General features: G+C 42.8%; 2 protein-coding genes and 1 long non-coding RNA gene across 3 annotated transcripts in view; 1 reads left to right on the top strand and 2 right to left on the bottom strand.

Moving 5' to 3' along the window:
* Window positions 1–450: 450 nt before the first annotated feature.
* LOC135233525 (phospholipid phosphatase 1-like) lies at window positions 451–13,945 on the top strand. The gene is made up of 6 exons (XM_064297152.1): window positions 451–974; window positions 7,891–8,042; window positions 8,593–8,876; window positions 9,452–9,509; window positions 12,410–12,586; window positions 13,325–13,945. Exons 1-6 carry the CDS (start codon window positions 917–919, stop codon window positions 13,448–13,450), a joined length of 855 nt encoding a protein of 284 aa, XP_064153222.1. The 5' UTR covers window positions 451–916; the 3' UTR covers window positions 13,451–13,945.
* On the bottom strand, window positions 12,498–13,056 carry LOC135233526 (uncharacterized). Its single transcript, XR_010323858.1, has 2 exons — window positions 12,965–13,056; window positions 12,498–12,633 (listed from the first exon to the last, which is right to left on the bottom strand). It is a non-coding gene; the product is annotated as an uncharacterized LOC135233526 (long non-coding RNA).
* Window positions 13,733–16,366, bottom strand: part of mtrex (Mtr4 exosome RNA helicase) — a 19,737-nt gene continuing 17,103 nt past the window's right edge. Inside the window, exons 24-27 of the mRNA XM_064297151.1 lie at window positions 15,469–15,525; window positions 14,920–15,082; window positions 14,281–14,385; window positions 13,733–13,969 (exon numbers count right to left, since the gene is read on the bottom strand). Coding sequence (XP_064153221.1) covers window positions 13,917–13,969; window positions 14,281–14,385; window positions 14,920–15,082; window positions 15,469–15,525 — 378 coding nt within the window. The 3' untranslated portion in view covers window positions 13,733–13,916. The remainder of the gene's footprint in view (window positions 13,970–14,280; window positions 14,386–14,919; window positions 15,083–15,468; window positions 15,526–16,366) is intronic.

Here is a 16,366-nt window from a genome sequence, read left to right as displayed (position 1 = left end):
CCCGTAAAGGTTAGAAAACTCCATTACGTAATGTGGCAACCCTTGTTAACTGCGCGCGGCAGTCGTATACAAGGACAGGCTAAGTCTGCGACTGCACAATCTGGGAATACCTGTAGCCCTGTATTTTTTAGGCGCATTCCTGTTTACGAATAAAAACGGCATATAAATCACAGCTGCTTCAAAAATAGATTGCGGACTGCGCATGACGAAGACCTGTATGGTATTTCTCATACTTTGAAAAATAATCTGTCTCCCCACGCGGGGTTGTGTATATCCAGTTCCCACACTAATAATGTTAAATTAATCCTAACCGCGTTCACGGGCGAACCGCACTCCACGGGTCACACGGGAAAGTGAAGACCATAGACCCACGTCTTATTTCTCGCACTTTAATAAATACCCTTTTATGGAAAGCGTGACGTGACGGAGGAGTGACTTTGAAACGGAGAGAAGGTGGAGCGATTTGGACCTGGCGAGGGGGTTCGTATTGTCCTGACAGGCACGCGATAGGCTCTCTGTCTGATCAGTGTAAACTCGGCATGACATCTGCCAGTGGACCGCAGTTCGGGAGCTATGTAACACCGACGACAATAGGAAAATCCTGAGCTAGATGAGACGGTTGGGTGGATCAGGTTCAGTGGGTGAAGGGCAACGACCGATATTTTTATTCTTCAGATTAGCGGTTTTTATTCTGTAGGCTGCTGGGATGATTCAGCTACGACTGTCGTTCGCCATTTCGCCTTCCATATGCACTGTATTTTGCCTTTAAGTTTACGCTGTTTTAGCTTTTAGTTCTCTGTTGATACTTCTCGAGGAGACGCAGCAGCAAGGGGACTCTACGACTGGTAGTCTATCCTACATCGCCTAAGGACCCGTTCATTCGTTTATGAACTGAAACTGAATACGAACACCAAACATGTTCGAAACAAAAGGAATTCTGTTCGTTGTCCTTGACATAGTCTGCCTTGTACTAGGTATGTATCTACGCTCATGCCATGGTAAATTTAGACACACGATAATTATTTACTTGGTTATTAATGTGCGGCTTCTGTATAATCATTGGTAGCCTATCATTGTGTCAGAATATGAACTTTCCTGTATGATGAGTGCAAATGACCATTGATTTCATTCAAGAGCATCTAACGTGATCGTGTATTGTTTTGATGGCAAAGATTAAAATGGTAAAGCCAACAGTCTTCATGAGAAAACTATACTAACATATATTCTGTATTTATGGGGCCTTCTAGATTCCAATTAATTTAGTTAATATTGGCGACATTCGTCGTAGCTCCTTAAACATCTAACGCTTGCGGTTACAATAAGGTATTCGTCGTTTATTAAAGTTAATGCCAGTTACATTAATTTGGTTTAGGTTTTTGCAACACGTTCTGAAAAAGAAAATCACAAATACTAACTGGGTAGCCTAGTACATCAGGGTACGTATCGCTACTGTAGGCTGTAGATAAGTGTACGCGCCCGTAGCCTACGTCAAGCGTGCGCGTGGGATTATCCTCCCCGGTTTCAACATTGTAATTAGATCAAGGATGTTGTTTTCCTTCAATGGGTGTCCTGATCTAAATTAGTCAAGCGTTATGCAGTTGTCATTCACAGTGGTGCTTTGCCCTTGATGTACATGAATAACGACCTGAACTATTTAACCTAATCAAGATTTCAGCAAGCGTATTTTATTTGTTCAGCAGTGAAATCCGGAAACAGTTTGGAACATGAGATTAAGTCTATACGTATTGCTAACGTATTCGTTCATGTCTTGAAAAATTATATTCCTTTTGTCGTGATAAATGCAGCCATTCGGTAAATTATGGAGAAGCTGCAAATGTGCATGCAGGGGTCAATATTCAGTTGTACTTGCAAGTGTCTGTTTTTTTTGGCTGGACCGCAACAGCGGGGCCAGCCCTACAAACGCGAATGTCTGTGACTGACTGACTGAGTGAGTGAGTGATGAAGTTACACCATTGGTCGGCCGGATCACGTGTGTTATGTCTCGCCATATACTAGGTTTTAACCTGGTCTTGTTTTTCTTAAATAATTTTTTATTTTGGTTAGATGTCGTGATGATACGAATTGTAAAGCACTAGTCATTTCTGTAGGTTTTCATTGGGATGAATTTGTTCACCCTCAGCATAGCAAAGTCCAGAGTCCCTCTCTGATGAGAGGTTAAAGTTGAGGGTGGACGTGTGTGGGGATTTTTATGCTCCTGTTAAGTGCTGATTACAGTATATCAGTACTGATCTTTTACACTTAACTGAAGTATGTAAATGACCGGGATGATTTATGCCACAGTGATTTCAAATGTGATCAGCTGCAGATTGTGTAATAAGAAAGTATCCAATTGTCTGATGCAGTTAGGAGTTGACTGTCTAGCTGGTTTAGCCAAGCTGAGGGAATTTCAAAGCATTGTAAGATCACATATACAACACTGCATGACTGCAGTTTTATCTACAAGCTGAAGAATATCTCTCTAAAAGATCCTATTCGAGATAAAGATACTTAATGATACTCAAATGCCACTCAATTTGGCCTGTGCTGTACAGTGGATAACCAGTTATTCTGGGTTATTACCTGTCAAGTTCTGCATCACCTCAAGATAAAATAAAACATTGACGCTGCCGTTTTGTTTTACTAGAAGCCTTTTCTGTGGACCGTTCAGCTGTCTCCCCAGTTCCACACAAGATGCATTGTTGCATTGTTTCCTGCAGGATGCAGGGAATGCTGAGAACTGCAATGCACAAGCAGTCATCAGCATTTAGTAGAAAGCCTGTGTCTGATAATTGGCTGAGAATGGGATCCTCCATCATGGAAAAAAAAATGTGCTGCATGTGGCTAAATAAAAATGGGAGATAGCTGCTTATGTTGTCCAACTGAAAATGGTGTAATTCGTTTATGTTTAAATGCACAGAATGGCATTATAAGGTCTCGTGTGAATTGGGTCTGAATGCGATAAATTGAGCTATTTTCTGAGGAACAATGCAGTTGGCTTTTTTTTTTTTTACAATTCTTTAGGTATCCAAGCGAAATCTGTGTGTACCCACATTCCACATAATCAGCTGCTGATTATTTTTCTTGCTGAATTTCAGTTAAGAATAAGAGTCTGCACTGGAGTCTCTTGTCTATGTTAGGTGTACATCCCATCCACTAATGGTGACATGTGGTCCCATGAGATACATTGTTGAATGTTTCATTAAGTAGCGAGGCCTCAGTTGAACATGTATAGTGATTCTTCATTGTGGAGTGTTTCAGTCAGTGACGCAAAACCCATATTTTACCAGAACATTCTTCCTTTCAGAAATTAGGATTGAGTGTAATGCATCCTAGCTTTCACATATCATAGCATAATGACGAGAACAGGCCATTCAGCTCAATAATGCTCGCCATTTTCCTGACTAAATCAGTGCTCTGATTACCTACAGACTAGATAGTATCTAACACCATATCAAGGCTGGTCTTGAAAGTCCCCAGAGTTTTTGCCTCTGCTATGTGACCTGGCAGGCTATTCCACACATTGACTACTGCATTAAAAAATTCCTGCTAATGTCTGTACGGAATTTACCTTTTGGTAATTTCCAATTTATGTCCCCTTGTTCTACTAAGCAGCAACTATGGCTTGAGAAAGGGATGCAATAAGATATAATTCAATTATTATTGGTAGTATAGATATTATGTTAGATTTACTCAAAACTATAAGACGTGCATTGGAGAGAATAATGCAGAGAGACTGAACAAATACATAGAATAATATTTGATATTGCCATGATGGACAGATAGCTGTTGTCTCATACTATTTGCTTTGTCATTGAAGAATCATATCAGAGATTGTAATATGGATCCTATGTGGTCATACCACACAAGATGGCACGTGCCCACCCGGGACACTAAATTCACCTGAGAGTGGTTGTGTGCTCCTCACTGGCATTGCCTCATTTTACCAACCAGGAGGTCCTTGAACTGCTGTAGCAACCAAAATGCTTTTTGGTTGCGTTGCTTCTTGTTGCTCTGAGACGCATCACCATTGTTAGACAAGCACAGGAAGTACGAGAGCGAAAAGGTCTGCCCATGTACTGTATAAAGCAGGAACAACGATTATAGATGTTCGTTAAAGGAGGATCACATTGCTTTCCATTCCACCGTTTTGTTTTTTTTATAGTCTTCATTCCATTATAGTGAGTTGTGTGTGCGCAGCCACACCCTTTTAGCCACAACATGATTTATTCCTTCAGCCTAATCTATTCCCTTGCTAAACGCCGCCCTACCAAAACAAGCTGTCCGTCAGCATCATCACCGACCGACCGGCGCAGTTCTGCTTAAAAAATCACGTATGGTGCACACAATGCAAGGGCCACGCCTGTCATGCGTGAGATCTTTGCAGACGGGCTTCACTGTGGGAGTCGTGTCATCTGGTGGAAGATAGCGTTGGTTTAACAGCGAGGGTGGGTTTGTTAGAGACCACCGCCGTGGTGCATTTCCAAAGAATCAAAGTGCATGGTATGCTACGTACGTACAATGCCAGAAGGAATACGTTTTCTCTGAGGGAGCTATGTTTATGAGGGTGGCAGCGTTTACTTTTAAAGGTGCAGTGTTCGTTATTGTGGGACAGTGCCAGTACTCACTGTGTGTGATCCAGAAATCGCTGTTGTAGGCGGCTACAGTAAAATGTTTCATTTGTTTATTGTAAGGTATGGCCACCAGCGAAAGCAGATGGTAGGCTTCACATCTTTCATCAGTCTGTGCACATTGTGGAAGCTAAGCATGATGTGGCTGTTATTTTTGTAATGGGGAGAAGTTTGTCAACGCTGGCACTGACATAATCTGCCACTGTGCTTCAAAAGCCAAACTCATCTTATTACATAATATCACTCCTGATATCACTCCTGATGTGGACTTTCCAGTATGCTCATCTGACCCTGCTTTGCATGCCCCTTTTCACTCTGTCACTTCCTGTCATGTGTCCCGAACAGAGAAGATGCGTGAAATGTCAGTCGAGTGTTTTTATCCATTTATTTATTTATAGAGATGGGATCACATGCATGCATGGGACTGCTCTACATTTGACTTTTTTTTATCTGCCAGTGTTTACATTTTGAAGAAGTGGAAGAGGAAAGGAAAAAAAAGTTTCTAACAACGCGGTCACTGTACGCGCTGAAAGGTAGCGAGGAGTAAATGTCTTCATTTAGAATGCAGATGTGTGTCTTTGCAGTGATGATCAGATCAGCAGCATGCTAAATAAGCCTAATGTTTTAACAGGATGCTAAAGGGCATGTTTGTGCTTTTATTATTCTCTTAGATTTAATTTCTTGAGAAAAGCATACGCAATCAAGCCTATATTGTACAGCTTATCTGTTTAACTAGATTGCATTATGATTGTTTGTATGTGTTCAAATACAGATACTGCAGTGACTTTTTGTTTATAAAAAGAAATGGTTTTATACTTTGCAAATACATTTTCACTCACAGTAATTGTTCTTTAGCAGTTCAGTGTATGAACATTTGTAAGTGAATGCAGTCCCCTCTTTGTTGAAAGTCCCTTCTGCGGTTGAGATACTGTATTTGAATACGCCCATGCTTTTCTTTGCAGTACCATCAAATAAGCAAATCAAGAAAAACCTTGCAGTTTGGTTTTAGTTAGAGCACCTTTGGCCATAAATGTCAGTTTGCATTTAAACTTGAATACGTCTCCTTGTTTGCAGTTCAGTTCCCTGTTTGTGCTTGACATCTATGCTAAATATCTGTTCAGCCTTGGGTATCATTCAAGAACATACCGAAAGGCAGAATTTCATAGATGTTTATAACTTATAATTAAAATGAATGATTATGTAGGTATTCGTCGAACCATAGATGGTGAACAGTTAGTGTTCAGTGGTTTAATGTAAAATGTAGATTGGAAAAAAAAATGGAAATGCATATTCTTCATTCCTGTTTCACAAGTTAAAATGTAAATGTTTGAAAAGTGACAGCACACACCATGAAGCAAAAAAACTTCTGTGGCTCAAGGTGAAAAAACAGTTCATATGAACTGTTCGTATTCATACGTTTAAATATGTATTGCTGTGAGAAACAGTCCTGGGAACTCCTCAGAATACAATGCCAGTCACTACCATTGTCCATTTTGAGTTATTTTCTGGTGGACTTAATCTTAAGCACATACTACAGAGAGTGAAATATGAGTCCACTTCCTTTGAAATCTGAGCTAAGGCATTAATCACTATATTTGACAGCCAAACTCACCTCTTTAGTGAAGACTATGGGATGCTATGGGAAAATGTCCACCCACAAAGCCTACATTTACTAGATGTAATTGCCGTATGATTTGCTGTGCAAAATATATATGGAACCAAAGCATGAGTAATAATAGCTTTGTTGCAGATCTCCTGAAAAGACTGACTTTGTTCTATTTACATGTTTGCGATGGAGTGAGCTTTTTAATTTTGTTTCCAGTTACATACCAAGACTTACAAAGCGCTACTAGCCTTAAAGAGAATTCCTTGGGCATAGAAAATGTGCTTCCAACATCATGCATGCTGTTGCCATCACGTTTATAAATCTGTCTTAAAACCTCCAGCTTCATGACTTGACTTCTTAGCATCCTGTTAAATATGACATGGAGGTATTCCTGAAAATGCTTCCTGTTGATAACTTTGCAGTGTTCTTATAGGATCTAAGATTCTGTTCATGTACCTTGGTTGCAACGTCATCCCAACGTTCTCAGATGGTTTGTGATGGCCACCCTGTAACTCCCAGTTTCCTCCTCTTCGAACCATGCCAACAAGCTGTGGGCACAGCAGCAAACAACATGATCTTGTTACATTACATTACAGGCATTTAGCAGACGCCAGAGCGACTTACACAACTTTTTTACATAGCATTTTACATTGTATCCATTTATACTGAAGCAATTTCGGTTAAGTACCTTGCTCAAGGGTACAACGGCAGTGTCCTACCCGGGAATCGAACTTGCGACCTTTCGGTTACAAGTCTAGTTCCTTACCCACTGTGCTACACTCCGTCCTGTTACACCACGTCTCTGAAATGTTCATCTTAGACTAATCTCAGTAAGTTTGCATTTCAGGTCATAAGCATGACCCAGTATAGGTCTGCACTGCAGCAACCTACATACAAAACAGCTGGGGGTAAAAAAGTATTACACTGCAATAAAACCCATGTCATTTCTTGTAAGAATATCCACAGACGTACAAATGCAAATAAGTACTGGCACACTATTTGTACCATCCCTGCCATATCTTTGTACCAACTTTACTATCTTTTCCTTTCTCTCTGCTTTGTTTAATTGATGTACATATTCAAGAACGACAGAATTGTTCAAATAATCACACTTACCTAACTTTACGTTGCACAAGCAGCAAATGCTTTGTGTCCCAACTGACAGAATATTTGAGTAATAAGCTTCAGGATGGTCTGGGAATCTAGTACTACTTTAAGATATTTTTTATTTAATTACATTATTTGCATGGCACACAGCCAGCAATGCTTTCAGTCTGGTCATTAATATGCTGGCTGTATGCCTTTCTATAGCTGGTTTTGGCATGAGAATCTAGCCATTGACCTTGCTGGCAGGGCACTAATGCAGTGTAATTTGAATTTATAACCCTTAAATCCACAGCGTCGTCATTTAACTCGTATGTCTTTGTCGGTCTATTGGTGATCTACAAAGAGCAACAATAAAGTGACTGTTGTTTGTTTGTGGTTACTGAACTTCAATAAATGATATGAGCTAGAGTAACGGGAGGAAGTGTGTGTTCCTGTTTGTTCATTATACCGGTCTGTTTCAAAACTTAATTCCCTCACTAGAAATGTCTCTTCTGTGGTCTCTTCTTCCCAAAAGCTCTGAAACTCTTTCTCCATGTTCTCTTTTGCTAGCTGGACTCCCATTCCTAATTCTCACACCACGGAACAGTCCGTACAAACGCGGATTCTTCTGTGACGATGACTCCATCAAATACCCCCACAAAGAAGACACCATATCCTATCAGTTACTGGGCGGGATCATGATTCCTTTTGTATTGCTGTCTGTAAGTGATTTTCTCTTCTTCCCCTAATCTACCCACCTTCTTTGTCCCATGTGCGTTAACAATCTGTATATTTTGTCCTGCTGGACTCATGTAAACTGCGTTAGAGCTGAATCAGATGTGTTAGATTTGTTTTAACACGGAACGCTCTGATGTGTGTAAAAAATAAAAAAAATTTAAAAGGAAGCAAAATTTGATCTAGTGTATTAAATTGAACACTCATGGACGAAATTGGCATGTTGTATGTAAACAGACATGTGTAAATGCATGGGAAGTATTCTTTCATATCCTATAAACAGCACAAGGCATTTTAAAATATCCAGCATGACAAACTCCTGCCACACGAGCTGGAAACTGCGTTTTAAAAACTTGTGGCGCTGCTTTCTATTTTGGTATACACCACAAAGGTGGCCTAAAATAATAATAAATAATCAGGCAATTGCTTATGCTTATTTGCCATAATAATATGCATAGCGGTTTCAGGTGGATAAGCATTCATATAGCAATGGTAAATGAATCTGTGCCATTGACTTTGTGTGTCTTGTTTTGACAGCTGGTCTTGGGAGAGTGCCTTTCAGTGTATTTTAAGCGCATCACTTCGAAGTCCTCCATCAGGAATAACTACGTGGCCTGCGTCTACAAGGCCGTGGGCACGTTCGTGTTTGGCGCGGCCATGAACCAATCGCTGACCGACATCGCGAAGTTCACGATTGGCCGGCTGCGGCCGCACTTCCTGGACGCGTGCAAGCCCGTGTGGGACCAAATCGACTGCAAGTCGGGGGGCTACATCGAGAACTTCACCTGCACCGGGGAAAGCGCCATGGTGACAGAGGCCAGGTCAGAGGCGCCAGACGGAATCCGAAAATCTTAATACTGCATATGACTCGTATTATAATTCACTTTCCAGAGCTGTCAAATAAGATAGCAGACATGTTAGGTTTAAAAATTGAACTGCCTTATTCAATTCTACCGCACATCACCTTGGTCTCCGCCCTTTCAATATAAAATACCTCATAACTGAATATTGGAAAGGGCCATAGTTCATTAAATCATCTTAGTTTCTCCTACGCGCACCATTATTACACAGTTGCGCAAGTTGCTCTGGATAGGAGCATCTGCTAAATGCTTGCAATGGTAATATTAGAGCACTTAGTATAAAGTGCTAGATTCCGCGGGTAATTCCCATTACCGTCCTACTTCCTGTGCAATTAATTCTGGAACATGCCCATCGAAGCGCCTCTCGCCAAGCCGAATCTCCGGGACGTTTGGTGCAGCGCGTGTCCGTGTTATTTTAGAGAACAAAGGGTGTGAAAACACCCGTCTGAAATGGCAGGGTGCGCGTGTTTGTGCAGCGCCCGTCCACAATGAGAGAGCAGAATGATCTCACCTTTCCTTTGTGCTCCCTCCCACAGGCTGTCCTTCTACTCAGGCCACTCCTCCTTCTCCATGTACTGCATGGTGTTCCTCACGGTGAGTATGCGCCCAATCTACGTCTGAATCACTTTTAATCCTCCACCCCACACACACCACACCACACCCCACCCCACCCCACCCATTACATTACAGAGATTTAGCAGATGCTCTATCCAAAATGTTGTTTTTTTTAAAAAACATTGCATCCATTTATACAGCTGGATATATACTGAAGTGATGCAGGTTAGGTACCTTGCTCAAGGGTACAAGGGCAGTGTCTCTTCCCAGGAATAGAACCTGTGACTTTTAGGGTACAAGACCAGTTCCTTACCCAATGTACTACACTGCCGCCCACCCCACCCCCACCGGCCCACTAGAAATGGATCGAAATGTATTTTTTATATTTTTCACTTGGAAGTATAACGGTGCCCATTTGAGAATGTACTTGTGGGACCAAAGAAAAATGACACTAGTGTGAGATACAGAACCGCACAGGCACTGCTATACACGTCCTCGCTCACACTCAGCATTCACCTTTTACAATAGCGTGTGAAATCATTGAGAGGACTGCAGTCCTGTACATAAGGAAGTTACCGGCTGGATCCGTCGCAACTTTTTTAAAATAAAAAAAATGTTTATGTAAAGCTCATGCCACATTCATCTCTGAAAATCCGTATGCCAAGTTGTATTGTTCCTGACAAGCGAGGAGAAAACGAGTTCCCCTTTTCACGGACTAGACTTTCTAGTTAAGTCAGTCAATCACAACAGTAGTTTACAGGCGATTACTCTGAGGGAGGGAGTTCGTTTTTTTGTTTGGCAGTACGTCTGCGGTGGGTTAGATTACCTCAGAAGCAGCAGGGGGGTTGACTTTTGAAGTCCAGCAGGAGCGGAGGTGTGGTAGAGAAGCTTTTCTTCTTCACCGCTCGGACATTTTACAAAACACAAACAAACAATTCCCACATTCTGTCCTCCCCGTTTGAAGCGCAGAACAAATATTTAAAGCGGCCCGCGTGGTGTTTTCTTTAATTAAAATTACAACCGGGCCCAAACGGGCCCAGCCTGTTTAATCCGGGCGCTCTGTTGCCGAGGCGACGTCAGAAGCGATGCCGCGTTCTTCTCGCCGCGGAGTACTCCTTGCGAAGGCGTTCGTCCGCGGCGTCGCCGCGCGCAGTTCGGCGCGACCCTCGCCATACCGATCGGGCCTGCGTTTCTACAGGCGCGAAAAAACCCTGTACATTTACACTCCAACAAAAACACGCCGTTCCCTGAGCGCAGTGACGCTATTTAGCATTGCCGTGCCTTTTGTGTACTTATAGTGGTTTCTCCCCAACACTGCTTTCATTGGGCTGTTCTTACTGGGGTGTTCTTACTGTAAAGAGCAAGCTTAAGCTACCTCTTCACATTCATGTGGATAAAAATGTAGTTTCCCCCAAAACCTATAGTGATTTTAAGCATTGTACAGCCAATATTTTTCACCAAATACCATCTAACTCAACACGGTATACATTTCTCTGGGTAGCCTCTGCGAATGGCTAGTGCATTTGTGTGCGTGCGTTAGGGCACCGATGACAGGAAATATGGGGTGGAAGATAATTTCTAACATGACTCAATGCATTTTTAATCTTACTAGTTTTTTTTTCTTTTTGTCAGAAAATAACCTCCATTGCAGTTGGATGGGAGTGGTTATTCTACATCAGTGGTAACTAACCCTGTTCCTGGTGGTCCTGTGGGTTTTCCCTCTAACCCTAACAAAGCACACCTCATTCAACAGCGAGAGATCTCTGTTGTGCCAATTAAGTCAGGTGGGCCAAATTAAGGCAGAAATAAAAACCTGCAGGACAGAAGATCTCCAGGAACAGGGTTGGTTACCGCTGTTCTACATGGTTCCACAAGGCATCTTTAAGCTGCTTTTTCTACTGACTAAACTTCAGCTTAGGTCAACCTACCTTAGGCAGGTTGTCCTCAGTTGTGCTGAAAACCTATTGCAACACAGTAGAAAGGCTATTACATCACAGTAGAAGAGCACACAGCTGAGGCTGATTAGTGGGGAGCCCAGACTTGGGAAAGTACTCAGCTCAGACATGAGTCACCCATATTAAGCATCCCAAACTCTGTCTGATGTTGCTCTGAGACTGAAATAAAACCTGGAGGATACAGCTTCAGACAGAACCAAAATGTTTTAATTGCAAGGCCTACATGAGCTAATGATTATTCCAGATAACAACCAACACCACACTGCCACTTGTTTTCACATGCAGAGGAATGTTATGGGCACGGAGGGAAATTTAGCATTAAGGCGTGGCTAGGCTACAAAGTGCGTGTGGAGTTCGCTTTTTAAATAAACGCAAGAATGTGCGCAAACTGGTTGTTTTTTCCAAGCTCCTTCAACGCTTGTATGGCGTGATCATCAGCATCATCACGCCATAGTCACAGGATGTGTGATGCCATCGTCGTTTACACACCCATCAGTCAGAGGTTGCCTGTTGCCAGCTTTGTTGAGCCAGCTTCGCGAAGGAGAGCCAACACAAGGCTTTAAAACTAGCAGTGAAATGGCAACAGGAAACAACTTATCGCTTACAAAAAATTTTTATACTTCTGATGAGCATAAATTATTCTGCAACCAGACGAGAAATCACAACGTGCAACTATCTAGGGAATTTTGGCGATGAGTAAGCAGCATGCCCTGTAATTAGTGATTCCCTGTAATTCACGTTCAAACTTGTCGAGGCAAACTGTGAAGCTGCATAAAAATAAAGCTTTGATCCTCCGTACGAGGAAAAAGAATCTGGAAACCTAACTGACAAAAGGAAGCTGCTACTTCTCCTTCTGTAACTGACGTTTCACAAAATGAACCAAACGTGTCCAAGTCTTAAAAGTCTGGATTAGTAACTGATACTTTATATAAATGTTGCCTGTAAACACCGATGTCAGCTGTTTAATGTCTTTTTCCATGCCAGCTGTACTACCAGGTCAGGCTCAAGACGGAATGGGCCCGGCTGCTCCTGCCCACCATCCAGTTCTTCCTGATTGCGGCCGCGCTCTATGTGGGCCTGTCCCGCATCTCCGACTACATGCACCACTGGAGCGACGTCCTCGTGGGCCTCATACAGGGCGCCATCATCGCCATTCTGATTGTGAGTGGGGCCTACGGGCTCGTACACTGACACCGTTTCACTATTCACTTTTCTCCCCGTCGCTCAACTGATTTATGAACATACAGGGCGCCATCATCGCCATTCTGATTGTGAGTGGGGCCTACGGGCTCGTACACTGACACCGTTTCACTATTCACTTTTCTCCCCGTCGCTCAACTGATTTATGAACATACAGGGAGCCATCATAGCCATTCTGATTGTGAGTGGGGCCTACGGGCTCGTACCCAGCCTCGGTTTCACTATTCACTTTTCTCCCCATCGCTCAGCTGATTTATGAACATACAGGGAGCCATCATAGCCATTCTGATTGTGAGTAGGGCCTACAGGCTCGTACACTGACACCATTTCACTATTCACTTTTTTACCATCGCTCAACTGATTTATGAACACCTGCTTCTTTATGATGACAATGGCGGCCACAGAATCAAACTGTTAAATTTATACATTGTGTGTGTGTGTCTATGCGTCTATACACAAACTTGTGGCTCAAGAATAGCTCATTTAAACTGCATTGAATTATACATTTTGCTTTAAACCTTCCATAATGTGCCATCAATTAACTAGAAAAGATCAAATGTGTTTTAAATGGTTTTTTTTTTACAGTAAAGCCAATCTCACCTACAACATCACAGTCGCTGTGACGTACTTCGGTACGACACATTTTGAAAAGGATCGTTTTAAACTGCCTGACAGAGACGCGCTCTTTTCTCGCTGCAGGTAACGTGTGTGACGGACTTCTTTAAAAAGCCTGTGGCGGCTCACAAAGAGGAGGAGGTGGACATGCCCCAGAGCTGCCTACAGGAGAGCCCCACCAACGGCAACCATTACGGAAGCACTCGCTAACGGCTAACCAGCGCCGGCGATCCGGGAACCAATCAGAGCATCGCGAGCTCCTGGGTGCACGAGCGAGTCTGAAGGAGCCGAGAACATGTTACAGAACAAGTTCATTCAGTCTCGTTGTGAACACTGCCTTTTTTTTTTTTTTTTGGACTGCTGTATCTGCTACCAAAGTTCCTTCTGTCCTCTTCACAAACACCCGTATATTAGTGTAGCTATATGCCAATACATTCACACGAAAAAAAAGAAATGTTTTTTTGTTTGTTTTTATAAAAAGTAAACCAAAAATTATTTATGTTGAATTTTGTTTATTAAAATCCTTAAAATTATGTACAAAGCTAGCTTCTGTGCTTTCCGAAGAAAGCATGCTTAATATGAACAAAAATAAAAAATAAAAAAAAGTGTTGGACATCTAGTCTTGAGCACCTTGACAACGTCTCGCCACTGTGCACGACAGAACCAAAAAAAAATTTTACAAATAAAGACTGGCAGCAAACACGATATCCCTCTTGATTTTCGTTATACCTGGGGAGAAAAATCACACGTTAGAATCTTTTCTTTTCAATTTTCACTTTAGATACTGCCTTTAGACATGCTTATTTGAGGGTTATTCTTTGGCAATGAATCGTTTAAAAGAGGCGTGAAGTCATTCTATGAGCAAAATCGGCCTATTAAAGGCGTCTGCCAAGTCCTTAGCTGCAGTGATAGTTTATCTCCAAACATGTACCGACCTGCTTTCAAGTGCCAATGGCAAGTACTTCTAAGTGTAACAGGAGTGCTGTGAGTTCTCTTTGACTCTACGGGCGGGGGGGGTGGGGGGGTGGGACAGACGGTACCTTCGGCGAACTTGTTCTCCAGCTCGGTGTTGCCGATGGCCTTGGCTGCCTGGCACATCTGCCTCAGCAGCTCCTCCAGGCGCCTCATACAGCGAATGATACTTCCTGTGGAGACAGGAAGTGGGGTGGGGGGGTGGGGCAGGCTCAGCACGCGAGCGATAAAACCAGCTTCCCTCCCGCCCCCCCCTAACGTGTGCAGGCCTGGAGGACAGTGTTCTCTCAGCGATCCAAAATCCATGTGGAATTCACCCTACTCACTAGACGAGAACTTCCTTCAGTACAACATCTTCTAAGTGCTCCCGATTTGTCCAGTGCCATTAATTGTATCGTCTTGTATTGTGCAACGGTAATTGTGTATTGTGTGTGTGCGTTAAGGAGAAAGGGAGGAACAGAAATAATTTTAAATTTCAATTCCTCCAATTGCTGGTCACATTTTAATTACTTAAACCAGGAACTGAAAGTCTGGTCTTGGAAGAAAAACCAAAAGCAAAAAACCAAACTGAAATACAGCTGGAAAAGAAAAGGAAACCATTTTGAAAGGTTAACTCCCCCCCCAACCCCCCTCCTCCATCTGTGTAATGTAAATAAAAAGTGAATAAAAAAAACTGAAAAAAGAAAGCTTTCTGCATCTTTGTCAACCTTCGAAAACGTCGGTCATCTTGCAGATCTGTGCGAAGGAGGAGCCGTTGGCCCAGGTGTACACCACGTCCATCAGGTGGGGGCGGAAGGCGTTGAGGTACGTCTCCTCGTCCACCTCCAGCTTGGCCTCGGCCGACACCTTGGCGATGCGCTTGGCGCATTCCTGAAAGCAGAGATTGGGCCCGGCGTTAACCAGAACATCCCAGACTCGGGTGCCAGTTCAAAGGCAAGATATATAAGGGTAAACACAAACAGAAGCACCAAAGCACACTTCTAATAATATTCATTCTAGCCCATATACGCAAGTTACCACAGGCTTAAATAGACTAAAATTAAACTGGCAAACCACCTGTGTGAAACTTAACAAACACACCAGAATAAACTTGGGCACTCGGCAAGTTAAGTATGCAGCGCAAGTTCGGAATTCTGTTTGTGCGCGTAAGTATCATTCCAAGACAAACCACTTGTAGACACACGGCTAAACATCATCCCCAAACAGAAAGACAGAAAAACGTCTCAGAAAAAAATTTCGGGCACTTCTGGGCCTACCTGCATCTGTCGGAGGGGTCCTGCCAGCTGCTCGGTCAGCTTTGGCATCTCGTTCGCCTGAAAGAGAACCAAACGTCGGGCAGAGGTGTAGGATAGAACAGAACACCTCAGCGAACCCGCATGACAAACCCACATTAGCTTGGTCCTTTGCTTTTAGCCAGTTTTCCATTAGCGACAGTCACATTACAGACCCCCCTGCAGTCGCTCCGGGCCTTTCAACAGGTCCCATTTGACACATTCACACAGGAATAATGAACTACATGTCAATTCCATTAAAATGTCCCTCAGTAGGCTACTATCACTTCTAGGGCTCACCTGGTTCATAGAAATGGACGACTGCGTAGCAGAGGTATATGGTTAAACTACAGGCCCTTAACATCGAATGAGGTTAGCGAGTGCGTTAGCTTCGTCAGGTCTTGTTGCTGTTTGTTTCAAACCACGTTTCTCAAAGTAACAAAACTAGCCCATTCTCTGCAGTGCAGTTCATAATGGCAATGATGCGCTAATGAGCACATCCAAATCCACTGTTCCACAACGTCCCGATTAACATGCCTAAAGCTCTGCGCTCACTTACCACGAGCAGCACAATAGCAAGAGAGTGAAGGGTGGGGGGGGGGGGGATTAGCCTGAGAGAGAGTGTCATCACTCCAGGAGTCACATGAGGATAACCCCGAGGTATACACCGGTTTATGAATCTCATAATGAATAAAGCACTTCCTTTTTCCAGCATGAGTCAGCAGTTCCTGAAAATTATTATTTTATTATAGAACTGAATATAGTTGCAATAAAACAATGAAAGTAACACTTGCTTGAGGCAGCTATCCAACTTTGAGGAAAGTGATGCAGTCATTTTGAATTTGCACACAGTACGAGTTGACCCTGAAACTTTATAATTTTC

The sequence above is a fragment of the Anguilla rostrata genome, chromosome 10 (assembly GCF_018555375.3).
Source record: "Anguilla rostrata isolate EN2019 chromosome 10, ASM1855537v3, whole genome shotgun sequence".
Classification (NCBI taxonomy): Eukaryota; Metazoa; Chordata; class Actinopteri; order Anguilliformes; family Anguillidae; genus Anguilla; species Anguilla rostrata.
Note: the sequence above shows the minus strand (reverse complement) of the source record. Positions and strands in the feature narration are given on the sequence as shown.

Coding starts and splice junctions, on each gene's coding strand:
- LOC135233525 (XM_064297152.1), top strand. CDS start 917: ATGTTCGAAACAAAAGGAATTCTGTTCGTTGTCCTTGACATAGTCTGC. Junction 975..7,890: donor CATAGTCTGCCTTGTACTAG/GTATGTATCTAC, acceptor CTCTTTTGCTAG/CTGGACTCCCATTCCTAATT. Junction 8,043..8,592: donor TTCCTTTTGTATTGCTGTCT/GTAAGTGATTTT, acceptor TTGTTTTGACAG/CTGGTCTTGGGAGAGTGCCT.